At 43.7% G+C, this 27,569-nt stretch overlaps 1 protein-coding gene across 12 annotated transcripts in view; it reads left to right on the forward strand.

Annotated features, from left to right (window-relative positions):
* Nucleotides 1-27,569, forward strand: part of FGGY (FGGY carbohydrate kinase domain containing) — a 456,358-nt gene that overhangs the window by 102,090 nt on the left and 326,699 nt on the right. For all 12 annotated transcript variants that reach the window (XM_032839762.1, XM_032839761.1, XM_032839771.1 and 9 more), the window contains one exon: nt 22,598-22,686. In XM_032839762.1, the coding sequence (XP_032695653.1) occupies nt 22,598-22,686 (89 nt within the window). The remainder of the gene's footprint in view (nt 1-22,597; nt 22,687-27,569) is intronic.

Genomic DNA, 27,569 nt, shown 5'->3' on the forward strand with positions numbered 1-27,569 from the left:
GTGGATGTTTTGCCTATTAGAGAAGACAGGGAGGAAATGCTAGAGAAGGACTATGGCTCATTTTTGGTAAGGTATGTAGGTCCTGGGCTGAGAGCCCTGAATGCTTCTCTGAAGGTAGTAGGAGCTGAGGCCAGGTAAGTAGTCTGGCTTATTTGGTGATAGAAGGTTTTTAAGCAAGGGGAAAGAAATGTCTTCAGTACCTTTGACAGGGATGAAGAGACTGGATTAGGGGTGAGGAAATGTGTGGGTGTGTGAGCTAAGAACTGGTTTTCATAGTTTCCTGATTATAGCGATTTGTTGGCTTTGCTTTGCTCATAGGATAAATCCCTAACTTTGTAACATGGCGCAGAAGATGGTATGTGATGTCATTTTCACTTTCCCCTTTCTGCTTACTGTGTGCCCCTCACCTTGCTCAGTCTCTCCACCCGGACTTAGTCAGGGTGTCTCAGACATGCTCTGCTCTTTGCCACCTCCATCTTGACTAGGGGCTGGCAGACTCCAGCGCAGGGGCCACATCTGGCCTGCTGCTTATTTTGGATGTTTTGGGAGCAAAGAATGGGTTTCACTTCCAGTGGCGGAAAAAGGATTCAAAAAGAGAATAATAGTTTTTGACTTGTGAAAATTATGTGAAATTCAGAGTTGCAGGGACACAAAGTTTTCCTGAAACACAGCCACAGTCATTCATTTATGTGTTGTCTGTGGTTGCTTTTGCATCACAATGACAGAGCTCGGTAGTTGTGATATAGACTGTGTGCCTACAAGGCTGCAAATACTGACTCTGTGGACGGTTACAGAAAAGTTTGCTGACCCCTTGGTCTTGGTGATGTGATGCTGTGCCTTCTGACCCTGAATATTCTTCCTTCTACTCAGTGATGATCCTAACTTATTGTTCAAGTTTCAGCTTTATTGTTATGTCTTCAGAAAAGCCTTGCCTGACCCTCCAATAAATTAGAGATCTCTTTCTATTGCATTCTTATTACTTCACTATATCTTTCACAAATTGTAGTGATGTATCATTTTGTAACGATGATTCGCATGGTTCATGGATCTTCCAACCATTGTAATCCATGGGGGGATGGAGAGCCTATCTGTTTGATTCATGGCTGTTTCCCTATCCCTAATCAAATGCCTGGTATATAGTAGGTAGTCAGTAAGTAGTTTTGAATAATTTGAGGGGCTCAGTAAGGGGGCTTTTTGTATTCCCCCAGGTGAGAAGTCAGGAGGCTTGAAGTAGGTACTGTGGGGTGGAGAAGAGATAGGTTCCAGAATTTTTAGGGAATACTATCAGCAGGACATGGAGGCTGATTGGCTATGAGGAGCAAGCAAGATGGCAGAGTCAGAGCTGACCACTCACATTAGTACTGCTGTCATTCGTGGACTCCTTGTCCTTAGCCTAGATTCCCATGACATGGAGAGTCAGGCAGAATCAGAAGTTCAGCCTTCCCAGAAGACCCAGGTGATAGACTAGGACCACTGCAGCTCTTGGGCAAAGTCACGTGGGTCCTGGTTTTGCAATGTGGAATTTTAATCATGTCCTTTACATTTAAAGTTTGTGTGTTTCAGGTTGATGTACGTCTCCTTAATAAGAATTGTCAGATAAAAGGAAAAATGCCATTTGAATTTTTCATAACCCCCAGCAGTCTGGCTTTTCCATTTGGTCTCAATGATTCTGACTCTCATCTTAATGAAGGCCAAATGTAAATTAAGTTCTGTCAGGCTGGAACAGCTGGAGTCTCCTATCTTTATAAACATGAAACATTGCAGGGTAACAAGGTGCAGACTGGGGGAAGTCAAGAGAGTTAAGGGCTGATGCAGATCCTGACAGCTCAGTGTTAATGGAAGATAATTAACTGGTGTATAGGGGCTGCATGGAGATCTTCCAATCTGACTTTTAACTCATTTCTTCTTTTTGCCATTGTCAGCAGAGCAGAAAGCTAATCATTTCATAGTTTGAGATTTTCATTGTTCATTTCCAACTAGAACCAATGGGTTGGAATGTCAGAGGATTTTGTTGATGGGTTTAGATGATCTGTCTGCCCCTCCCATCTCTCCCCAGTTCATGCCTCTCTGCTCTGTTCCCCTGATAGTGTACTGGGGAAATGAAGAAATGATTCTCTGGTTCTAATGTGCCTTTTCCTGTATAAGTAGATTCTTTGAAGGGAGTCGGGATGCGCAGAGAGGTAGTTTGATAACTTCCTGTTAGCTGGGGAAGGTGTGAGTGGAGTGCTCTTTGTGAGGAACTATGGAAAAAAACAAAACAACTCCGTTAGAGGTCAGGAAAGCCTGGTTCTAGTCCTTTCTGTGAAGTAAGAGGCTTGTCCCAGCTCATTTTTATTCCTTGTCTGGCCTTATTCTTTCCTTCTTCTTGACTATATAATAATACCTATTATTTTATCTTTGATTTCTTTTTGTTTCAAACTTTGTGGAAGATAAACAATGTTAATTTCCTTTCTTTGAAATACACCATTTCGTTTTTAATGGCAGTTATGGTGGGGACTGTGGTCTTTCTTTGTTAGTGACTCTGGCTTTAAACTGCATGTATAGGGCTATTCTTGTCCACCCACATTCATCTGACCTTTGCAGCAGAGCTGATACAAGATATTGGGGAAATTTGGGGGATAAATCACAGTTCTGTAACAGAAGTGAAGTGCAGGATTTGAAGCCAGATTCACTTGCATTTAAATCGCTCTCTGCCATTTACCTATTCTGGGGCCTCAGACAAACTAAGTCAACCTCTCTGCGTCTCAGCGTTTAGCTGTAAAATGAGAAGAGCAATGTCAGCCTTGTGGAAATGTTATAATTGAGTCAGATATTTGTAAAGCCCTTTATGCAAAAGTAGATACTCAGATAGCAGTTACATCTTCACTTCCATTGCGTTAAAAAATGATTGTGGGCGCCTGGGTGGCTCAGTGGGTTGAGCCTCTGCCTTCGGCGCGGGTCATGATCTCAGAGTCCTGGGATTGAGCCCCACATCGGGCTCTCTGCTCGGCGGGGAGCCTGCTCCCCTCCACCCCGCCCTGCCTCTGCCTGCCTCTCTGCCTGCTTGTGACTACTCTCTCTCTGTAGAATAAATAAATAAAATCTTTAAAAAAATGTGTTCTACTGATGGGCATGTCAGTAATTCCTATCACGAACTGAGAGAATTTTAAACACTAGAATATCTTATTTCACGCAGTTGGCTGTAACAAGTGGTATTTTTCCTGTTTGACTAATAGCTAAGGATAGCTTCTAAAAACCATCATGAAGTTGTCAGAGGCAATCATAGAAAATATCCAGTACAATAGTACAAAATGTATTTTCAGAGTCATTCATGTATGTGAATCACCCACATCCTATGTGTAATCCCTATACCACAAGGCAGCCAGCTTTGAACTTGGAAGCAGATTCACCTAATACCTTCTACTGTTGCCCCTAAAATTCACCATTGCCCCCAGACTCAGCATTATTTTATTTCACAAAGATTATTGTATTGAATCTTCACACCTGTCTTGTGGGATCGACGTGATCTCTTTTTGTGGTAAGAAAACTGAAACTCAGAAACATTAAATGACATACAGCCTCGTACTGGGTGAGCCAACCTACACGGGGAGCCGCACCGTACCTCCACGCCCATCCCTGTCCTATGGGGGCCTCTAATCCACTGTGGGGACCCAGAAGTGGTCTTTGCCTTCAGGAGATTATAGTCTGAGGGGAGAAGAAAGATACAGCTTACCTGAGCAATCGGATCAGAGTGAGGGAACAGATGAAGACAGTGGCTAAAGCGTGTATCGTGCTAATTATCTAGTACTTTTCCGAGCATTTTATCTGTTAAACTCCTCTAATCCTTACTTCTACCCTATGAAGTAAGTATCAGATGGTAAAACGGGCTCAGAGATGTTAAGAGGCTTGCCCAAGGTGACTCAGCTAATAAATGACAAGGCTGGGATTGGAACCTTGGCATTTCAGATCTAGAATCTGGGTTTGTCACCATTTCTCCCTCCCACCATCTTCAAGTGCTTGCCTTGCAGCGTTTGGATAAATTAGTTCGGGGAAGAAATTTGTAAGTGATAACTTCAGGAGGATTTGAGGCCAGGAACAATGGGTGGTGGGTTCATTTTATTTCCCCCCTTTAACTAATGTTGTTTATTGTCTCCTATGCAATAGGCGCTGTCTTGGGCATTAGAGATTCCAAAGTAAGCAAGACAGATGAGGGTCCTGGGTACTTCTGAGAACTTAAATTCTAGTATAGAGAGGCAGAAAATAGACAAAGAGACAAATACACACACACACACTCACACACAGTGATTCTATTTTCTGGAAAATGCTTTGAAGGAAAAATACAGATGAACAGATTTGGCATGGCTGGTGTGTTCTTCTTGGGAGGTTTTGTTTGACCTGAATGATGATCATTTCAGGAAGAAAGGGCAGCACATTCATGAGGGGAGGAAAGTACCTCTGAGATCAGCAGAGGAGGTCAGCAGGGCTGAGGCTGTGAGCAAGGCAGAGTAGTGGGAAGTGTGTTGGAGCAGTGGGTAGGGACCAGCTCCTGCGTGGCCTTGAGGCCATGGGCAGGAATTTGGGTTTTATTCTAATAGAAGGGAAAGAGTCAGTGGATTTTAATGAGAAGTGTGACATGATCTCTGGTTTATGACTTAGAAATCACTCTGGATAGTACTGGTTAGGTAATAAACATTTGGATGATGACAACAAAGTTTACATTACAATGTTAAAAGGAAAAATTATAAAACTGAACATGCAGTTTTATGAATACTTTTGTTTTAAGAAATTATCAGTATAGAGGGATGTCTGGGTGGCTCAGTCTGTAAAGTGTCTTTTTTCAGCTCAGATCATGATCCAGGGGTCCTGGGAGGGAACCCAGAGTTGGACTCCCTGCTTAGGGGAAAGCCTGGTTCTTTCTCTGCTTCTGCCCCTCCCTCCTACTCATGCATGTGTGCTCCCTCTCTCAAATAAATAAAATCTTTAAAAAGATAATCAGTATAGAAAAAAACTGGCTATGTGTACAAAAAACGTTACTAATGGGGTGCAGTATCTATGGTTGGAAGAGTTTGCTTCTCTTATAACATAGTGCTCATGCTTTTATTACTTCTTGGTAATTTTTCATGAAAAAAAAAAATGATCTTGTAGTCCTAGCTAACCTTTCAGGTTTATACTAGTTCATTATTTAGCATAGGATTTTTTTTTTTTTTCCCACTTGGGCTTGTTTTCCTTAAAAGCACCAACACAATATTATTATCCCATTATACAGATGAGGGAAACAAGACCCAGAGGGCTTAAATAGCTTCTGCAAAGTTACACAGCAAATGTGTGTGGCGCCAGGATTCTCACCAAACCCTGCCGGCCTCCAGCTCCGAGGCTCTCTCCACCAGCCCTACTGGATGCTCTCAAATAGCACTCATTTCTTGCGACACATCAGGGCTGCCGCCTGGCAGTCCGCAGGCTGAATCTGGACCCCAGATGGGTTTTGTTTGACCTACCCTGTGCTTGGAAAACACAGGCACACACACACACACACACACACACACACACACACACACACCCCCAACAACTTTTTTTTTTTTTAATTAGTTTTCAACATTTAAAAACTAAGAAACTTCACGTCAAAATCCAGGTTTTCTGCTTCTTTAGAAGAAATAACAAAAAGATTTGGCAGTCGGGGGCCCACATTCCCATGTGGAAGGAATTGGCTGGTGCTGAGCAGGGCTGCCCCCTTTAGGAGGGGCAAGTGTCCCCCCACCCAGCTTACTCTGCTCATTTCCTTTCCCAGCACTACCCTCTAGGCGTTTGGATTGGAGACCCAGGCTTTGGGAATTTGTTCAAGGAATCCATCATTACTTTTCCTATAACAAAATGCTTAGAGAAGTAGAAAGTTTTTCCAGACGGGGAACTTCTCGGTCAGTGGCTCTAGCGATGCCGTACCCACATTCTCCCACACCTCTGAGTCTTTGCTTAGGTTTTTCCTTTGTGGCAGGCTTGCGATTTCGTCCTTCACTTGGGAAAACTTGTATTAATTCTTTAAGACTCCAGGAAGCCTTCCTTGACTTTCTCCATCGGGGGTTGATTAGGCTCTTGCCCTCTGTCCATCATGGCATTCCCCCCCCTTACCTCTACCTTGGAATTTATTGCACTGTGTGTGCCTCATTTATCTCTGTGTCCCTCATGTCTAGGGCACTGCTTCGCATCTAACACTAACCACTCAGTGGATATTTTAACCGATGGATGGATGAACAGATGGCTAAATTTTCCAAATCACTATTCATGCCATTTTTGATTGTTGTATACAACTGGCCAATAGTTGCGTTCTGAAGTACATATCTCCTGCACACCACATGTAAGTTCCTTTTCTCTTCCCCATTGTGGAAAGAAGTCTGGAGTATTACCACTCCTTTCGACCCCAGAGCCACCCCTTGGCTGCAGTCCTGTTACCCTGAGTCCTGGCTTGTTTTGTGTGGGCAGTGAAGGCCCCAGATGGAGGCAGGAACTCCTGGCCTCTCTTCCGTGGCTCTGTGTCTTGAGGAGTACAACCCTTGAAGCTGCTCCCTTTACCCTGTGAGAGACTCTGAGGCAAATGTATGGAATCCAATAGCCTCTCTTTGGAATGTTAATACCAGGGGCCCTGTTACCTTCGGACCAGATTCCTCCCAGCCTTTGAGCAGTGTGGACTGTGTTGTCAGCTTTTGCCAGGGCATCTTTTGTGAATTTTCTCTCTTGTGGGGGTGGTGGGGGGGAGGGTCTGCCCAAGAAATGGGCTTGTAACTAAATATATGGAGTGTTGAGGCTGGTGCCTTAATTTACCTGGACAGTGAATCCTTTCCTTATCATCCTTGCATTTGCATATTTGATTTGTGCCAAGTATGTATGGTATTCTTTTAGTTTTATAGTCCCAACAAAGTAATTCTAAAAAGGAGACCCCTCCCCCTGTCATTAAAGGACTTGGTCAGATAACTAGTAACATCTAATAAATGCCAACTATTATTATACTATATTTTGTATTTTACTTTATGGCTTATGGCAGACTTTGATGTATATTTTCTTTATTTGATCTATGACGTGGTCTTGTGGGATAAATATTACTATTTGCCACATTTTATAGGTGAATACACAAGGCTCAAAGAAATGAAGTGACTGTCTACAGGGATTAGAATTGGGTCTTCAGTGAAGGTTCTCATGAACCTTCTCATGAACCTAAATCAGGTCTTGTTTTTTTGGTGTGTTTTTTTTTCCCTGTTAAACCAAGTTCCTTCTCCTTTGGGTTGATGGGGTTTTAGCTCAGTAAGAGCAGGGACTAAATCTCTCTATCCATACTTGGCAGTTGTCTCTCCAGAGCCAAACACAGTGATTGGCATTAAAATTGTCCTCAATTAATACCTGTTAAATGAATTCACATTGCCTGGTCAGAGCCGCATGTATGGCTGTACCAGGAAGACCCATGTGCCCAGCACTTGTGCTGCCTGCCTTCCTGACCACTGTGCAGGGATGTCCGCTACATCCAGACATTTTTTAGTGTAACCGGAAAGGCAAGAGCAAGATTGCTAAGTTCAGCTGCTTTTATGCCTACATAAGATGATGCCATAGGAACATTGAACAATATTCTTTTCATATAGTAGCTAAAATGCACCTATGGGAGGGAATATTAGCTTTAGAAAAGACAGGAAGAAAGACAGTGCATTTAATGTGTATCCTGATAGAGGAACTCGTTAGATCAGTCAGCCCTGTGGAGGTGAACGGTCACCTTGGAAATCTGGAGATTCAAGGTAGATAGATGTTGATCAAGGGAAGAGGAGGAGGCAGGCCAGAAGTCAGGAAAAGATGCTAGATGGGAGTCTTCTGGAAAGATAAGTCAGTCTCATTTCTCTGCATATGTGGCTTGGTTTTATTCTTTTATTTTTTATTTTTTTCGTTCAAAATGAGAAAGCTGTTCTGCTCTTGTAGGGACATAGTCTCAACAGTGAAACGGACTTTCTGCTGGTAACTTGTGCTTGGTGATGGGGAGACAAAGTGGAAGCCAAGAGCGACCTTTATCTCAAGTTGTTTCCAAGTCTAAGACCAAGTACAAGAGGCTGTAAAAGTGATTTCTCCCCAGCATTTTATGATCATAATCTTTAAACATACAGTAAAATTGAGAGGATGTTATTGTACATACTCAGAACCATCACCTGGATTCTGCCAGTAACATTTGACTTGCTTTATCATGTGTATGTCCATCTGTCTGCCCTTCAATCCATCCATTCATCAGTCCTCAAGTTTTTGCAGTAAGCTGATTCATTGTTACACTTCTAAAACCAGTTTGAAATGGTAAAGGCCTTTTACCTTATTGAGAAACTTACTAAATTCTATTTAAGATAGTGACCCTGTTTGATTGCTGTCTGCAAACATCATTAACACTTGTACTAGAACTTATTAGATATCTACTATGTGCTTTTAAGTTTGCTGTCTGACCTAATGCTTACGAAATTCCTGTGAGGTACATGTTCTCACTTGCTTTGCAGGTAGAGAAGGTGAGGATAGAGGAAGTGAAATAGATTACCATTTACTGACTGTTGCATTGGGCAGGGCTGGAATCCAAACCTAGGTTTTCTAACTCCAGGAAATAGATTTAAAAAAGAGGTTGAAGAGGTTAGCTGGTCCAGCTCCAGCCTTTATCAGGCACAGTCCCCGGTCTTCTCTACAGATGAAACACCTGGGTAGAGAGAGCTAGTTCCCATAGTTCAGGTTGCAAATCCCAGATAACAAATTTACCTGACTGAAATTTTGAAGTTAGATATGAATTCTAGAATAAAAAGTTATCTGAGTCATCCCAAGTTAGACTCCCAGTTAAAGGACCATGCATGAGACCCTCCATGACACAAATTCCAACCCTTTCCTCCTTGTCCATTTGTCCATTCGTTCATTCTCCAGCACGTTAGTTACCTCTTGAAGAGCTGGCTTCTTCCTCCCCTTGGCATTCACCTCAATGTGTTTATAGTTCAAAAAAAAATTAGTAAATTATTTAACTAGTTCCTTACCTCTTCTGAACCCAGGGGTCCTGGAGGTACCTTTGCAGCTAAGACCTCACTCAAGGGTTATCTCTGTGCACCGAGCTGTGGCCACTCTCCTGGCCGAATGATAAAGTCATTCAGGGATCGCCTTCAAGCCCCATGTCTCCCGAATCCTTCCTGTATGGAGAGGCTACAGATTTGGTAAAACTTGGGAGGGACCTCAGTAATAAAAAGTCTGATCTCAACTCTCCAGCCTCATCAATAACCATCCCACACCCTCTTCAAAAGCTGCCTTAGTTTGCCTTCCAAGCTTCGTAATCTCAACAGTCAGTGTCTTCTGGCTCAAAAAATGCAAGACTAAGGAGTGTTCAGAGGGGGTCAGTGAGCTTCCTGAGTCAGTGGCTCTGCCCTCCCTGGCCTCTGCCTCTCATTCGGGCTTTGCCAGAGGGTCTGAACTGTGGTGCAGGCATTTTCTCCCAGTTGCGAGGCATGTATAGCCTGTTGGAGCTTGCCCAAGTAAAGCAAAGCGAGCAATTAGAAAAGAAGATCTTTTTGCCAATTAATTATTCATATATTTTTAGTAATAAGGATTTTATCTTCCCCAATATAATTACTATTTTTGTTTCACCGATTAGTGAAAATTATGGGTCACAGACTCGCACCCATCCATGGTCTGGTATTTGCAAGCAGTGGGTCTCTGTGAGCCCTGAGATTCTCCTGCAAGCCTGGCACTCTGTGGATCTAAGATGCATGAGAAGAGTATTGGGACCCGACTGAACCCTAGTACAGTTGTCTTGGTGTGAGGCCATGTGGTCTGGCTTTGGCTGGGGGTCAGAGACCAGTCCATGGACCTGAGAAAGACAGTGAATCACTGTGCAAGTGTTTTTGGAGAACCTCCCTTATCCTGGGGAGCGGCAACCGGACAGTAGTGTAGTGGCCTTGGAATTCAAGTGGCTGGGGTTTCACCCAGGCTTTTCATTTACTCGCTTCATGATCTTGGGCAATTCTCTTCACTCCGGGCCTTAGGTTTCTGTCTATAAAATGATGTTAATGGCAATATTGTTTCTCTGTGTCTTGGCTGGGGCGGGGGGGAGGTGTTTATATCAGAATGCTGATATAATGACATATTTTCAAATGATGAATATGATGGAAGTAGTTGATTTGGGGAAAGAAAATTAGGTCTGTTTTTCATATTCTTATCTCTAGATGCAGCTGAGAAAGCTGAGAGGGAAGGGAAAAATTCACATTATTGTGAGGGCAGGCAATTAACAAAGAAAGTGTGCTTAATCTTTAGGGACAACTCGGGGTGCGGGTATTACTGTCCTGTTTGAACAGGTGGCAACAGGCTGAGAGCATTCACCTCCTGCAGCTCATGAGTGGTCAAGCTGGGATCCAACTCGAAGTTCCTCAAGCACGTGCTCATAACAGCTCACAGACCAAGGATTGAGGAGAATGGAAGAGCTTGGGAGAGGGTCAGTCCATCCTCGGATGCCCAGAGCAGTCTCACTTCCCCTATTACTGGTAACTTACGGGGTGTTGTCTTCAGCAACAAACATGCCCAGGATGACGGCACCATGAGAATGAGGACACCTTTCAGTTCCCACCAGAATCAATCAGGGACTTTCATTCATTCGGCAAATGTTTATTGAAAATGTACTGTATTCCAGGAACTCGGCAAAGTGCTGGGACTATAGCAGTGAACGTAAGAGGCCCTGTCCCCCAGCTGCTTCTGTTCTAGAAAAGGGACAGAAATGAAGAAAGGAAGTCACAGTGCAGTGCAAGTTGGATGGAATTCAGGTCACTGTGGAAGTACACACCAGCGACGGGAGAATAGTCAGCAGGAAGTGGTCTGTAGGCAGGGGCTGATGGTGGAGGGGAGCTAAGTAAGCCCTCAGGTGGGGTGGGTTACAAAAGGCAGGCTGGGTATGTGGATTCGGCACTGGGCAAGGTCTGCCGATCTGAGGAGACGAGACCTCTGCGGGGCTGCAAGTCCCGTGTGTGGGAAGGCAGTGAAGCGAGTCATTCAGAAAGCACCTTTTGAGTCCCATCTTGTGTTTAATGGTATTCCTGATGGGAGTTTCCTGTTTACACATGGATAGAGCCACTGTACCTCAGCCACAGGCAGAGAGAGGCTAGGAACTATCTGTCCCCTCTTTTCTGATACTCCCATCTCAAGAGCCTGAAGCTGAAACCCAGGGCTCACGTGGCTGCCGTGTCCTCCCTGAACAGAGGAGAAGTGTCCACATTTCAGTCCCATCAGGACCAGACTAGACAGTACCCCAGAGAATGAGCGGTGATTGAACCCGTCTTGTCCAGGAGGGTGGGACTAAACTCCAGGCAGGGGCTCTTGCCACCTCTCCCTTGGTGGGCGTGTGACTCAGAGGCGGTGACATCAGCCATGACTTCATTCACCCAGAGGAGAGAGACTGACAGCAGGCTCTGGCTCCTGCCCTTCATTCTCCGTGGTGTGTCTCGTCGGGGACACTGCCATGGTCCTGCTGTTGTTTTCCACACATCTTCATTTTTCTGTTTCTTTTCTGTCTTATTTTATTCATTTCTCATATTTAACCTGTTTGTTTAGTTTACTTTGCCCCATCTACCCTTTCTTTTTGTTCATCTTTTGCTTTGTCTTTTTCTTCCTCCCTTCCTTTTCTTGTGCTTTCTCCTCCTTCTGTGTCAGAAATGCATATGGAAAGAGGTCCTCCTGCCTCCTGTGTCTTCTGTCCCCCAGACTGCCCACATGGCGTTCTGTCCGAACTTCCTAAACCGCCTTCACAAACCACTCCCCACCAGGACTGATGGTGTCTCCCTTTCCCTTCCGACCTCAGCGTCTCCTACGAATTCAGATTTCCTCTTAACTATACTTTAGCATGCTTCTCTCAGGCTGAACTTCTCAGGATTCCTTTTCCATGGCCGGGGATACAACTGATGCTTCTTCCTGAGCTTTTCTCAGGCAGTTTCTCAGCACCAGCTAGACCACCCTCCACCCCATCTCTCCTGGTCTGTGCCTTCCCTCCACGCTGAGGTCAGACACTACCTCCCACATAACACTTTTCCTTGGCTGCTTGCCCACAGCCATCTCTTTCTTTCATGACCATGCAGTATCCTTAGTTTATAACAGGTATGATTAAACTTGGATTATTATTATTTTTTTAAAGATTTTATTGATTTGAGAGAGAGCATGAACAGGGGAGAGGCAGAGAGAGAGGGAGAGGCAGACTCCCTGCTGAGCAGGAAACCTGACTCGGGGTTCGATCCCAGAAGATCCCAGGACCTGGAGATCATGACCCAAGTCGAAGGCACATGCTTAACTGACTGGGCCACCCGGGCACTCCTAATTTTGGATCATTCTATACTCTTTATACATGGCTGCCAAGTGTTTCATATGCAGACTCTGTTCCACTTACCCAATAAACGACATGAGAAATGGGGCCATTATACACCTGCCTTTTCATGCATGGTCTTAGCACAAACTTGACCACAAACTGGGGCTTGTAGACAGATTGTAGCATGGTCAATAAATATTTCATTTGAGAAATAAGTATTTCATGCTAATTATAGTGATACAGATGAGAAAATTATGGTCCTTCCCTTAAAAGAGGAAATAGTCTAGTTGGAGACAGAGAGGCCCCCATATAATCTGAGAAGAGTAAGGATTGCGGAGGAAACTAACCATTATTGGGGATGTACCAAGATGGGCACATTAACATCTATAAACTCATCGAGTTGGATCCTACTAACTGGACATTGCCGTGTACATACATGAGACCCGCGGAGAGTAGGCGACTCACTGGCCAGAGGGGACACAACTAAAAAGAAGAACCAAGGTTTGAAGCTGAATGGGTCAGTCTCTAAGGCTCCTGCTCCTTCCTGAAGATGGAACCAAGTCATGCCTCTGACATTCTAATAATAAGAACAGTCATTTGAGAAGTGCTTACTCTGTGCCCTGTGCTCTAAACGTTTCACATACATTTGCTCATTTGTTCTCTCAACAACTCAATGGTGTAAGTAGCAGTATTGTTCTCTGTAGTTATTATAGGACAAGGAGATCAAAGTGAAGAGTGGTGAAGTAGCTTTCCCAAAGTCCCACGGCTATGAAGTGTTAAGAGCCAGGATACGCACCCTTGCCTTCTGGCTCTGGAGAATAGGCAGCAGAATGTTCAAGGCGCCTCCGTGGAGAGCAGCATATTGCATTTTCAGAACTGCCACTGCCTCAATCCATTTGGAGAATCAGGGACTGGGGGTGGTGGGGAGCTGACAGGTGAAGGTGTTGAGAGATGAGGCACGAGAGGAAGCTGGGGCTGGGTCACAGACATCATAGTGTTACAGTACCCTCTACAAAGACCTTCACAAAAGACACAAGGTGTTCTATGAAAGGGATGTTTCCTGTGATGCTGAGCTAGTCCGCATCCGTTATAAGAGGTGATGAAGTTACGATCTCTTTCTACTAGTCGAGTTGTGAAGGGATTTCTCCGTTGTGGACCTTGTCTGTGCCTTGCAGGAAATGACAGTGGAACTCTGGAACAGTGGGATATGCCTGCCCAAATAAGGCCCAGAGAAACACCACATGGAGTAGCAGAGTGTACCTGTCCTTTACGGGAAGGGGATAAGTAAATGTCACGTTGAAGGACATTTGGGGAAGAAAGAGGAGGGTGCATCCATGTCAGGGCCAGCCTGGACCTGACGCCAAGCTGTCCTCAGGTGTCCCGGAACACTACCCGTTTGACGGAGTGCTCTTCCCTCTTCAGCCCCCTCTGCAGTGGCGCTTGGCAGCCATTCAGCATGGGGTTGCGCTGACCCGGGAATCCAGGCCAGGAAGTGAATGAATCCATTTTCCAATTAAAATGAAACTTCTCCAAAGACCTACTCACCCCCAAGAAGAGAAATTTATCTTCCTGGTAGTCTGGCTTGGCTAGAATGTCTCTGCTCCTAAGACAGACGGTGAAAAGCCATTAACTTGAGTGAGGAAAGAGAGGCTGGGACCGTTCTTATTCACAGTCTCATTCATTTATTCATTCATTCCTTATTCCCATTTCCACAAACTCCTTTTTAGCTTGTACATCTCTGCTCACTAATTTATTCATCCATTCAGCTAACATTATTCATCATATATAAAGCAGATACAATCCTAGGTCCTAGGAATAGAGAGATTGAAAAAAAAAAAAACAAACAAAAAAAACACAACAGTCTCCCCCCACCCACTGCCCGCCGCCTTAGGGCTTTCAGTCTAATGAAGAAGGCAGACTCATGAATGGGTATGAGGGGAGGTGCCATATGGGGATATTCACAGAGTATTATGGGGGTGTAGCATGGGAGCACCTTACTCAGCTTAGGAGAATCAGGGAAGAATGTGTAGAGTGGGTAATATCTGAGTTGAGTACAGAATGATGAGTACATGTTGGCCAGGTTGAAGAGGGAAGAGTAGGATACACTAGGCATAAAGATGTTATGGTAAGAAAAAGCACGGTATATGTGGGTGATTCTAGTGTAGTATCTCAGAGTGATTGGAGATGAAGCTGGTGAGACATGGATTGTATATGCCGTGTTAGTAAATTTTATTTTTAACTCCAAAGGTAGTTTGAAGGGTACAAAGTATACTAGATTGAAAACTCTCTGTAGGTGGGAGCTGTGTGTTGTTTGCTTGTTTCCCTAGCACTGAGCATAGTACCTGACATGTAGATGATACCATGTAAATACTTAATGAAGGAATGAGTGAATGATTTTTATAGTCAAATGTACATGTTATATAGGCGATTGTGTTCTAATTGTCTTTGTAGGTGGTGGGAGTCAAAGGGGGTGAGATGTGAAAGTTAGCTGCTGTTATCAGTTGGGGTGGTAACAAACCACCTCAAAACTTAATGGAGTGAAAAACCAACCATTTATTTACTTTGTAATTATGCAGCTTGCTGATTTGGGATGAGCTAAGATAGAAGATCTTTCTGATCTCCACTCAGTCAAGAGTAGAGTAGGTTTCCTGGGTAGGGTTTTGGTGTTGGCTTTGCTTAGCAATGTTGCATGTCTGGAGCCTTGACTGGGTGTTTCATTTCTGTTCCACGGGTTCTCTTGTCGTCCAGTAGGCCAGCCTCAAGCTGCCTCACTAGACAGCACTCCACCCCAAGAAGATAAGAGCCTCTGTTCAGAAGTAGCAAAGTGGCACCTCTGCTTCCTTCCACTGGTCAAACTAAATTGTAAGGCAGACCAAGTGAAGTGGTAGAGAAACAGATTGACCTCTTGATGGAGAGCTACAGGGTTATACTGCAGAAGGCATTGATACAGGGAAAGGAAGAGTTGTGGCCTCTTGTAGAGTATGCTATAGGTATGGTAGCTGTAATCTAGGCAGTGGAATGGGATGGCCTGAAAATAGGATCATTATCTAAGATACAGTGGGATGGGTAATTTTGTGTCAACTTGACTGGGCCTCAGAGTGCCCAGACATTTGTTCAAACATCATTTTGAGTGTATCTGAGAGGGTGTTTCTGGATATGATTAACATTTGACCTGGTAGACCAAGTAAAGCAGATTGCCCTCCCCAAGGTGGCCTCATCCAGTCAGTTGAAGACCTGAGTAGAACAAAAAGGCTGAGCAAGAGGGAACTTCTCCTACCTAACTTCCTTGAGCTGGACATTGGTCTTTTCCTGTCTTTGGATTTGGACTGGTTTTCTTTGGGTCTTGAGCTGTTGGCCTTCAGACTAGAAATTACACAGTTCTCTTGGGTTTCAGGCCTTCGGATTCAGATTTGAACTTCTGGGTCTTCAGCTTGTCTGTTGCAGATTTTGGGACTTCTCAACCTCCTTAATTGTGTGAGCCAGTCCTTACAATAATTTTCTTCATATATATATGTATAAAATTTCATATATGTGAAGGATACACACACACACACACACACACACATAAGTGTGTGTGTGTGTGTGTGTTTGTTTGTTTGTTTGTTTATTTATATATTTATTTATTCTCCTTTGGGTTCTGTTTCTTTGGAGAGCCCTGACTAATATTAATAGAGGGTGAAGTGGTAGGGACCTCTTCATCAATTAATTTGGAGCTTAAATTAGATGGATGATTGGATGTACAAAATGAAAGAGAAGGAGAAATAGAAGATGACACTTTGGGTAACTGGATCAACTGACATAGAAATCAAAACAGAGGAAAACATTTTGGGAAAGACCACAGAGTCTGCCTTGCACATGTTGAGTTAGGGGTGCAGTGGAACATCCGGGAGGCACATTGCAGAGGAGAGTGTGGAGTTTGAGATTTGGCAGGTCATCTGACTTGTAGTTGGTTGGAACGGTGGTAGTAATCGAAAGTTCCCAGGCAGCATGTGAATGCTGAGAGGAACATCTGGGTGAGGGAGGAACTTTGGGGTACATCCATATTAAAGGGCATCTAAGGAAAAGTTGCTTAAGAAGTAGACAGAAAAGCAATGAGAAGGGCTTCAAGGGATCCAGGAGAATGAATTATTAGGGAAAACCTCTCACTGGTCCACATCTTCTGCTTTGTTTCATGTCTGTTTCAAGACCTTCTTACCCATTCCAGGGCCTTCACTTCATATTAGGACCCTGTCCATCCCTCCCTCCCACCGACAGTACCACACACAAGGAATTGTGTTGTCTAGATCACCACCACATCCCTCCTTTCCTCCTGGTCCTTCTGCATCTTACTATGCTTTTGGGAGGTGGGCACCTGAACTAGTCCTGGGCTCGTCCTTAGCAAGCTACATTTTAGTCTGCCTTGTACTGATCTTTGTGTAACCTTAGGACAGTGTGCTCCTTTTTTGGGTTTTAGTTTCTCAACCTGCAAGGTAAGGTTGATCATTTCTTGCCTTCCCTGCCCTGCAGAATTATACAGGGCAGATGAGATCATACGTGTCAAAGTGCTTTGAGACACATGGAGCTCTATAGCAGTAACGAGGGTGAAACTTGTTGACTGATCAGGCACTCTACATTATTTCATTTATTTCTCGCAACATCCTTTGAGATAGATGCTAGTAATATGGCACTTGAGGAAACTGGGGCTTAGAGAATTAATTTGCCTAAAGCTACACAGCTGTGAAGTGGTGAGGCCAGTAATCAAACTCAGGTCTGCCTGACTCCAGTGTTCTTAGAGCCCACATTCCACAGCCTTGTTTTCCTAATGCATGTGGTGGTATCATATTCCTGGCAAAGTCAGCTTTGCTAAATATCGGTTTTTGTGAAAATGGTTAACTTTTTTTATGGTTGGGAAATCAAGTCTAGTGTGGGTTATGAGTTTGCCTTTCTGTACAACCGTAGGGCTCTAGGGAGAGGGTGGGGGAGGATGGGTACAAATTGAGTTCCTAAAGATTAATTTTTTTTTTTGTAACACTCCTAAAGATTAATTTAAATTATGCAATGGAATTATTTCATTTCCCAAATAAGTTCTATGATGGTACAGTTAAATAAATCCTTCTCTAATGGGGGCAATCCTGTCAATTCAGATTTTTGTTTCTTGGGTTTCATTCTCAGTAGTGGCATAGATGCTTGTTCAACTTGACCTCTAGACTTCTGCTCACATCTCTTCCCCATGGAGCCTTTTCTGGCTACTCCAGCCCCGAAGCCCTTTCCCTTCTCTGAACCTTGTCTGTGATTACTCATTAGAGGCAAATATATGACCTACACAAAATATTATGATAAAGTTATGAGGCTGACTCACCAAACCTTGGTATCAGGCTCATTACATTATTGTCATACATCATCTTATTAATTACCTTTTCCTTTTGTGCACATCTTTCTCCAGCCCTGCTGTCATTTTCATTTGAAAAGGCCTGACTTTAAATTTCTTTATAACTCCTGAAACTTTTTGCTTTTTTTTTTTTTTTTTTTTTTTTTTCATTTGTGAGCTGGTTTTTGCCCTCTGGGAGTCTGTCATTTTCAGGTGGATTTAGGCACATGTATATATAATTGAGATACAGCTAGGGGCTGGAGGGATACACTGAATGGATGACATTTGAGTTGGAGTTGAATCAAAGGTAGAAGTTTGGTTATGGGAGAAGGTGGGGAAGGCAATCCAAGTAGAGGCACGAGCCTCCACACAGGCGTGGAAATGTAGAAGGAGCATAATGCATTTGGGCACATGAAGGAAATGAGGTGAGTGCCTGGTGGGGTGTGCTAGGAGATGAGCCCGGAAGGATTCATCATTATAATGGCCGTGCTGGAGCCAGGGTGTTGAGTGTCCTGAGAGCCATGCCAAGGAGTTCAGCGATTCTAGGCCATGAGGAACTGTTGGATCATTTTAAACAAAGGAATGCAATGGTAAGTTTTCAGTTTTTAGAAAGACGCCTCTAGTAGCACAAACTTCTCAGTGTATCTGCCTGTCTGACCTGAAATATGTCTGGTGTTTGGTCTTTTCTTTGTGGATGGGGGTCTGAAACGCACAGTTGTTTCATTCATTTTGGGAGGTTTCTGGCTGCAGATTATGACCCGCTCTATGTTTTCAGCATCATTTTTCTTTTCAGAATGACGTTGAGGATTACATTTCCTACTGAAACATCTTTCTTCTCTGGCCTATCAGCCTGTGCCCTAATTTGGAGTCTTGGATGTAGAGTGAGGATAAGGTTTTGCTTTTTCATTGGAAATTAAATGCTGGAAAACAACACTGTGAGGAGTTGGGCTGTTCAGGCAGGATCACTCAGTGGGTGGGGAATCAGGGAGCTCTGTTTCCTCCCTTTTCTTCACTGCATGCAACAGATACCCAGACAGAATCTCTTCGCAATTCGTAATAAAATCCTTGGATGATCCCATTTTAGCTGGTCCTCCCCACCTTCTCATGCTGCTCCCAGACCCTGGTGTCTTCCGACATACCCTGCAGGACTTGCTTCATGTTCCCCATTAGTTCCTTCAGCTTCGAGAAGCCAGAAGATACCTCCCTGCCTCCTTGGACGCACAGGGAAAGGGCAAGGGAGAAAGTTACATTGCCCTGCCCCGAGGCCGGCAGGGCGGCTGCTGCCTGGCTCTGACTCTTGGATATATTGCTCTATCCCCACCCTCTGCTGAGACCTGCAGCTGTGTGCACTTGGAGTTGTAGCCGCCTCCCAAGAAATGCTGTGGTTTTATGAAGTAATAGATGATTAAAAAAAAAAAAAAAAAGTAAGAAGTTGTTCTCTTTAGCTGCTTTCAAGCCTGGGGGATTGCTTAGCTCAAAGGATTGTTATTGGAATGCAGAAGCCTTTCATGCCAAGTCATACATCCCAAATCACCACTGATTTCTTTTTTTCTTGAAAAGACTAGTTTTTGTTAGTTGCTTGGTAACCGGAAGATAGGCTTAACTCCTTCCGCACAGAGAGCGTCTAGTGTGCACTGGCTTCAGCTATCACATGATAGGATACAGCTAAGCCTGACTAGTGTTGAGGGCCTGCTCTGGGCTTTCTCCTCCCCCATTCACCCTCCGTGCATGGAAGGTATTTTTCGGTTGGTAGAAGTTAAATGAGCTGATCAGGATTGGAAGAAATCTCTGAAAGTTTTTAGTGTACAGAAATGTGTTTGGAAGGGCTTTTATTTGTTTGTTTTCTTCTGTAAAGAATGGCAGTGGCTTCTATCCTGATGTTCCCCAGAGGCCAAACCCCACATTTCTGATGGGTCCAGGAGCCTCAGGATGGTGGCTGTGGCACAGTGGGAGAAAAGAACATTCACTTTAGAGCTAGAAGTCCTATGTGACTTTAGCCTAAGCCCTGTCTGAAACTGGACTACTGTCTATTCACCTACGCACCTCTGAACTGCGCGGAGAATCACATGAGATGAGGCATGTGGGGGCTCTCTTGTGAGCTGCGGAGGAATATAGGAAAGGCCCGATGGTTCAAAAAATAGAATTAATTCAGTAAGATTGAGCCCCTCAGCTGGGACTGTGTACTGGCTGGGGAGTGGAAGGGAAGGAGAGATTTTTCCCACAGAATTGGATTAAAAATCCATCCATGGGGTTACATGCTCTTGGCCCATCTGGCATCTGATGACAAAGCACTTGTGCATCATGTAGCCCAACATGAGAACAGCATGGGATCCTTACATATAGTCTGTCAGCATCTCAGAGTGAGAGATCAAGCATTAGGAGACATTCCTTCTCATCCCTGCAAACTCTGCCCCCTTCTCTTTGCTGGCTAATCTCCAGACTCCTTTGTAGAGAAAGCAGGGACCAGACTGCTCTCTCTTCCTCCAAGACCACGTGTGTTCTTAAGGATACCTCATGCTTCTAATTAGATGCTTCTGGTTTCTCATCTGATAGACAGACGTTGGACTCGGGTCTGTGGCTTTGGTAGATGAAGCTGGCCTGGTCTCCAGAAGAAATGACATTCCCTGGCTGCCTCACGCCTCCTACCGCAGTGTGTCTCTTTTTGACAAGAAGCTTGAAGTTCTCTTGGAGACATTTGCTCAGGTCCCATTGTCCACAGTGGCTATCTGTGTGGCTCCAGGCTGTCCAGACTGAAAGCTCTCATTATGCGAAATCCTTAATGGCCGTATACAAGATCTAACAGAAGCAGTTGTTTTCAGAGTTTAGGAACCTTGTTCAGCTTTGGCTTGAAGCGCTGGTTGTTGCTGCTGTGGTTCAGCCATTCATTTCTAGTGACCAGCCCAGGACTCCTCGAGCCTGTGAAAGGAGGCTGCCTTTTCTTCTTCTTCCTAGAAACTGATCACTGAGACCACAGAGCACAGGGAAAGAGATGTCGTGGACTGCCCCAAAGAAGGCAGACTGCTAGGTTGACTCACACAGTTTCAAAGGCTACCATTTTCCTGATTGTGACCCTGTTAGGGCCTGAGGATACCACTAGTTTATAGATGGGATAGGCACATTCAGTCAGCTCTAAGTTTTGCCTTGTTTGTCATGAAGATGTATGGGTGTTCAAAGAGAAGCCTAGCTCTTTCTAGATGTAAGCTCTCACCTCAGTGCTTAGGAATTTAAAACAAATAACAACAGTAATGGAAAATGGGCTTCACACTATCTTTTACTGCTGAACCCTTTTGATATTACTGTTGTTTAAATGGGACCCTGGACCTGGGATTATACTTTTGCTGTCATGCCCGTAGATAGCTTATATAGTAGTGATAGGGAAGGGGGGGACGTAGGAAGAACTCAGAGAATTTGAGGGCAAATGTAGATAAAGGCCAGTCATATGTCTATAAAGTAGATGTAATAATACTCAGAACTTTCCCTCATTCTAAGGAGATAACACAGGTGAAATCCATTTCTAGACTCTGAAGCGCGCCTCAAATGAAAGAGGTTGGAAGGTGAAAGTGAGAGGTTGTCTAGTTGTTCAGCAAATATTTATTGAGTGTCTGCTGTGTGTCACCCTCTCACAGATTCTGGAATATCTCTCTTGTGGATCTTCTTCACTGTGGCCCTAAGGTTCCCCAAGATACTCTTGTGCTTATGATACATTCCTTTTATTGTAGCCTCTTGGGAAGGGAATAATTGAAACCAGGACTTGGAGAGTTGCCTGGCTGGTAGGAAACCTTTTTTGCTACTGCTTCTTTCTGCTTTACTCTTCTCTTTGTGAAGTTCTACTTCTCTAGGTACTTGGCAGAAAATGTCCACTTTACAGTTTCCAGGTTTATCTCCCCTTATTCATAGGCAGAAGTTAAATGACTCCATTTGGATCCTGAATAGAAGGAACCTGATTGGCTCAGTTAGGTCACATGTCCATCCCTGGTCCAGTTAAATGTGTAAGGGGGACTGGAGTCTGGTAGCTTCTGCCTCACGGCTAACCGTCCAGTCCTGTGGAGGGGAGGAGAGGAGAGAGTTGTGGGGTATATCGTAGTCCATAAGCCTGACAAGGTCCTCATCACTGTAGAGCTTACACTCTTGCAGTAAAGAAAGATGGTACACAAATAATTGCAGGGTGGTGTGGGTTATATGAGACTCAGACCTACCCCGAGTGGGAGATCCTGGAAGGCTTCTTCAAGGAAGGGTGGATAGGGTTAACCAACGGGGGCAGGTGATGTGGACCCTGGGAGGCAACAGGGTGGTGGGTGAGGAATCAGTGTCCTAGACAGAGGTGGCAGAGGGAAGAAAAAGCCCAATCGCAAGAAAAAAATCTGACCACACTGGCAGTGTGGAAGACACTGGGAGAAACAAACGTTTAGGTATTTTATAAGAATAATTTGGGTATGTGCCATTCTCTTTGGCTCAGACTGGACGTTCTTTGAAGGCAGGGACCAACTGTTCTCCTGCCTTTGGAACCCGTTGATGTGGGGAGAATTCTACATGGCGGGACACATTCCATCTCATGGGGTAGTTTCTTAGTACAGTTTTCTTCCCGGCTTATGACCATTCAGCTTTGAAATCTTGCTGTGTGTCTTGAAGTGTATGCTGTGACCCCTCCCTGGGAAGATGGATTGCACACCCTCACAGAGTATCCTCCTTCCCCCTCCAGCCCGGCCAAGGGGATAAAAGGGAAATGATGATCATTTTTAGAAGGATCAATAATTGCCAGTTTTTCTTTCGTATATAGGTACTATACATACCATCCCTGCCCTGTGCCCGGCCCCCAGCCCCTGAACAGATGTTTTATGGGACATTGTTGGCTGTGCTTTTGTTTTGAAAAATTTGAAACATTATTGAAAGAGGGGAGGGGTAGGGGGAAAAGGCCCATAATTGATTCTAATATATATTTAATTTGGCAGAACTTGAGAGAGACGTGCTGGGATAAGGCGGGACATTTCTTTGATCTCCCAGACTTCTTATCGTGGAAGGCAACAGGTGTCACAGCACGGTATGTTAATTACAAGTTGGATTTTATTTGCGTTCATCCATTCTCGGGTGTCTGTATATATTGCTTTCTTAACTCGCTTTGACTGGACGTACTGTTTGTACATCTGCATGCGATTTTGCATACTTGTAACATCTTGAATCCATCTTTCACCTCCACTGCACATGCCCAAACACCATTATTCCTACGAGGCCTGGAATGTTGGTGTCCAAGGTGAAGACCATTCATTAAAATTGGACACATTTGAAGGAGACGTGAACAGTCCATCATGAAATGTGAACGTTTTCCCAAAGGCACTTTTTACATGATGAATAAAAGAATTTTGGGGGGCCCTAAAATGAAGGCAAGAGATCTGTTTTCTGAGGAAGCTGATTTTAACTGGATGAGTGTGTTGCTTTTTATGTTAATGTACCTGAATCATTGCAGAGTGTAGAGGTCTATATGTTGAAGTCACAATATTTTTCCATAAATTGTGAATGTTATAAATGTGCATGTGCTACATGGCAGAGACAATTTAAAATATACTTGGTGTGAAGTAGCAGCTGCTATAATTAACAGAGTGGCTGTGTGTGTGTGTGTAATAGAGACAGGTTGAACGTGAAATCTCAAAAGTCTGCAAGTCTGTTGTCATCCTAACCTCAGGTTTCAGGGGATACCCAAGAGAGGCAGCAGGACGGGGAGGGGAGGGGTTTTCTCATCTTGAAAATGATTTAGATAATCTGTATTGAACAGATCTGTGAAGAAGAGGATCATTTCCCAGAGGACAGGTAAACCTGTATAAATACATATTTGGACCTTTTCTTGATAAGAGTTGATAAGAGTTCAGCCTGAGAGGCTTCCAGAAAGGAGAGAGTAGAGGACGTGTTTCACAAGCATGCCATTCTTCATGTGATTATCCTGCCGCCTGGGAAATGATCATTAGCCGCCCGTCTCAGGGTAGTGGGAACCCATGCATAAACATGACCTCTGCACACCCCTGCTACTTAGCCCGCCAGTGGGAGCAGGCTCTGGTTGGGGGGGGGGTCTGAGCTTTACCCCAGATGGTACAGTTAGTCACTGTTGGACTGCTGTCACCAATGGGGATGTCAGGGTGTGGGTGAAGATCTCATCTAGAGCATTCTTCTTGTGGTGTGACATTGTCTAATGTTATTTCTAGAGGGACCTTTTTTTCTACCTCTGTGCAATAGTGGAAGAAATATTTCCATCATTTTAGCCAAATGGACCTATTAGTCAAAGCATTGCTAATAGTGTGGGTGTTGGCAATACCCCGTTGGCCAACAAAATTTGAGGGCTCAAAAATCGAACTGCAGGGGTGCCTGGGTGGCTCAGTGAGTTAAGTGTCTGCCTTCTACTCAGGTCATGATCCCAAGATCTTGGGATCGAGCCCTGTGTCAGGCTCCCTGCTCATTGGGGGTCTGCTTCTCCCTCTTCCTCTGTGTTCTCTCTCAAGTAAATAAATAAAATTAAAAAAGAAAGAAAGAAAGAACTGCAGATGGAGTAGGACCCTCCTTTCCTTCCCTTTTTTCTTGAGTGTTACTCAACCCAGGGAATTGATTTCTTCTTGCTGGTGCTGTGTAGTATTCTTCTTGCATTTCCTGGTGTCAGATGCCATATTAAGATAGCAAGGATTGGGCTTTCGAAGCTAGCTCTGGCTCAGACTTCAGTGTGGTGGCATGCATGCCGACTGTGGAGTCACAGTGTGATTTGTAGTTCTCCATTCTGCCGGACGTGAGTTGTGTGACCTTGGGCATGTCCTTTCCTTCTTTGAACCTATCTGTAAAATGGGGATCATGATATCTACCTTGAAAGCTTGTTGGGAGAGTCCTGTTAAAGCAGTTTTTCCAAACTAGCCTGAAGATAGGAATCGGTTGACTCATTTATTCCAAGCACAGATCCCAGGGCCTCCAATTTTGAGCCTACTGATCAAAATCTCCTTGGGGTACTCAGGAATGTATAGGTTAAACAAGTACGCCAGGAGGCTATATATGATCAGGTAGTTTCGGACAACATTGCTTAACAAAATATACAGGGAAGTGATGTACGACTCTAAGATACTTCACATGTGTGAGGGGTTGGAAGTATTTAAAAACTTCTAGTGAACTCGGTAAATTTAAAAATGAGCTTCTTTCTGGTCCATCAGAATGTGCTTGGGGGCTTCCATCCCCACCCACAACAATCTGAAACCCTTAGGAAGCAGAAGGTTTACTGTTCAGAAATGATTTATTGGCTGTCCAGTCTTCCTTTCCATTTTTTTTTTCCCTTACTGGCTATGACACTTATAACTCCTTCTGTTTTCATTAGTACGAATCTGCAATCCCACCTTCATCTGCCTGTTGCCCTGGAGTCACGAGCACCTTCAGAGGCCTTTTCTCCAGCGTCTCTCTCCTCGAGCAGAGACTGGTGGCCTTGGGGACCAGGCTCAGAGTTTCTCTTGTGAGGTGGCTGCCCTCCCCCTGACACCCCTGGCTCTTACCCCATCTTTCTCTCCTGTTGATTCCTCACTCTCTCCATTCCTTATCCCTTCTCTGTTTCAACCTGCACAGTGAGGATGAAACAAGTAAGCCCTCTGTGCTTTCTCACATGTAGAATAGGGACAATGACAGCACCCAGTCTGGGGTGTTATTGTGTGAACTGATAAGGTAACAGAGGAACTTCCAACACACTGCTGAGCAATTTTTTGAAGGAATTAGCTATTTTATTTAGTTCTCCTTCTCTATCGATTTTGGCAGGGAATCTTTGCATTACGTTTCTGGCATAGTGGAAAGAGGGAAATCCTGGTAGTCAGACTGACCTGGGCTCAGTATTCTCCGACGTGTACTGTCTATAAGAACTTGGAGTGAACTAGTTCCACCACTAAGCCTCAGGTCCTCATCTGGATGTGTCCTCTTAGGATCACTGAGGGAGTTAGAGGTCCTGTGCACCCAGTACTGCAACAGTGCATGGTTCTTTTAATGAAAAATCCCCATTGTCTGTCCCCTTTTCTAGAATAAGTGTGAGTTTGAATGTGCTAATCCAAAAAAAACTTGGGGCAGTGAAACATAATCTTGGCATCGTCTGGGCTAAGGAGAGGTTCAGATTTGGTGTTTATATGGCTCTTACTGAGATTGTTGTGATTGGGAGGCTTTGGGGAAATGAGTGCCAGAAAAACTAGAGGGTGTTTTTTTTCTTTCTTTCTTTTTTGCTTTTTATTATTCTAGTGGAATCAAGGCTAAAGAGTGATCAGATTTCACCTTGTCTTAAAGCTTTCAGACTTGTTTTTGGCAATGACATTGTGTAAGAAGTCTTCCTCCTCCTCCTCCTCTTCCCATTTGGCTTTACCCTCCCCATTTTGTCCACCCACCTTTAGTTATTGTTCTCATTCCCCTAAATTTGGTAGCTACCCTTGTGTGCCTGGGTCACCGAGCAAGTCACCACATGGCCCATGATTAATTTGTAATTCAGCTCCATTCTTTTCATTTTAAGAATGAAAATAATGATTGCTTTTTTTGTTACTAATAATAATGTGATCGTTGTCATTTTCAGGCTCCTTCTCTCTCTATCTGTGCTAGGCATATTAGCAGATGTGAACCCCAATAGCCCTCATGACCATTGGTTAAAGCAGGTGGTGTTACCACCATTTTGCAGTTCAGAAGCTGAAGCTGGATGCTTTAATAATTTGCCCTGTTCTAACCCTTGAGTGGGTCACTACCCAGAATTTTAGTGACATGACAAATGGGAAGTCAGCAATTTTAACAATGCAGTTTTATATCATCAGACAAAAACATAGTCTCATATATATATAAATCCTCCCTCTAAAGAGATTTAAGAAGACTGATATAGGATAAGATTAAAAGTGATAAAATATGTATGAAAAGTCACAAAGGAGTGAAAATATTACTAGAGCAACTGACGTGAAGGTATGAACTTTGTAAAAGCTCTAAGATTCTTCATAATTACTAATAGATTTGTATCCAAGCTTCCTAGTGGCCAAAGCAAAGATTAGAGCATTATCAAGATTAACTGAGTAAACAGATAAGAACCTCACTGCCTCTCAGAAGTAGAACTCAGTTTCTAACACTGGAGGCTAAGAGAAATTTCTCCTGGTTGACAGTAGTCTTTAAATTATTTAAAAATGTGACCTATTAAATTTAATTATAATTCCCAGTATACTTTTTATTTTAAAACAGTTTTAGATTTATAGAAAAGTTGCGAAGACAGTATAGGAGAATTTCTAAATATTTGACACCCAGTTTCCCCTATTATTAGTATCTTACATTAATTAGTATGGTACCTCTGTCACAATTGATGGACCAATATTGAGACATTATCATTAATTAAATTCCATACTTTATTTACACATCTTTAGTTTTTACCTAATGGCCCGGATCCTATCCAGGATACCATAAATGTATACGGTTTAGTGATATCTACTTAGGCTTTTTTTGGCTGTGACAGTTCTTGATGACCTTGACAGTTTCAAAGAGGACTACTCATGTGTATTGTAGTATGTCCTCTAAAATGGAATTTGTCTGATGTTTTCCTCATGATGAGGCTTGGGTAGTATTTTTTTGGTAGACCACAGTACTATTCTCATCATATCATATCAAGGGTACATGCTATCAGTATGACATCATGTTGATGTTGACTTTGATCACCCGGCTAAGGTATTGTTTGTTAGATTTTTCCATCCTTAAGTTACTCCTCTCCTCCTTCTAGATGGTGCTTCTTGGAAGGAAGTCACTATGCACAACCCACATTTCCAGGAGCAGGGAGTTATGCTTCACTTCCTTGAGGGTGGAATATCTGCATATATTATTTTGAATTATTCTGTATGGGAGATTTGTCTGTTTCCAATTCACTTATTTTTATTTCTTTGGACTTAAAGAAGTTGATGGCCAGGGTCTTTA

This window comes from Lontra canadensis, unplaced genomic scaffold (assembly GCF_010015895.1).
Source record: "Lontra canadensis isolate GAN:19392208 unplaced genomic scaffold, GSC_riverotter_1.0 scaffold109, whole genome shotgun sequence".
Classification (NCBI taxonomy): Eukaryota; Metazoa; Chordata; class Mammalia; order Carnivora; family Mustelidae; genus Lontra; species Lontra canadensis.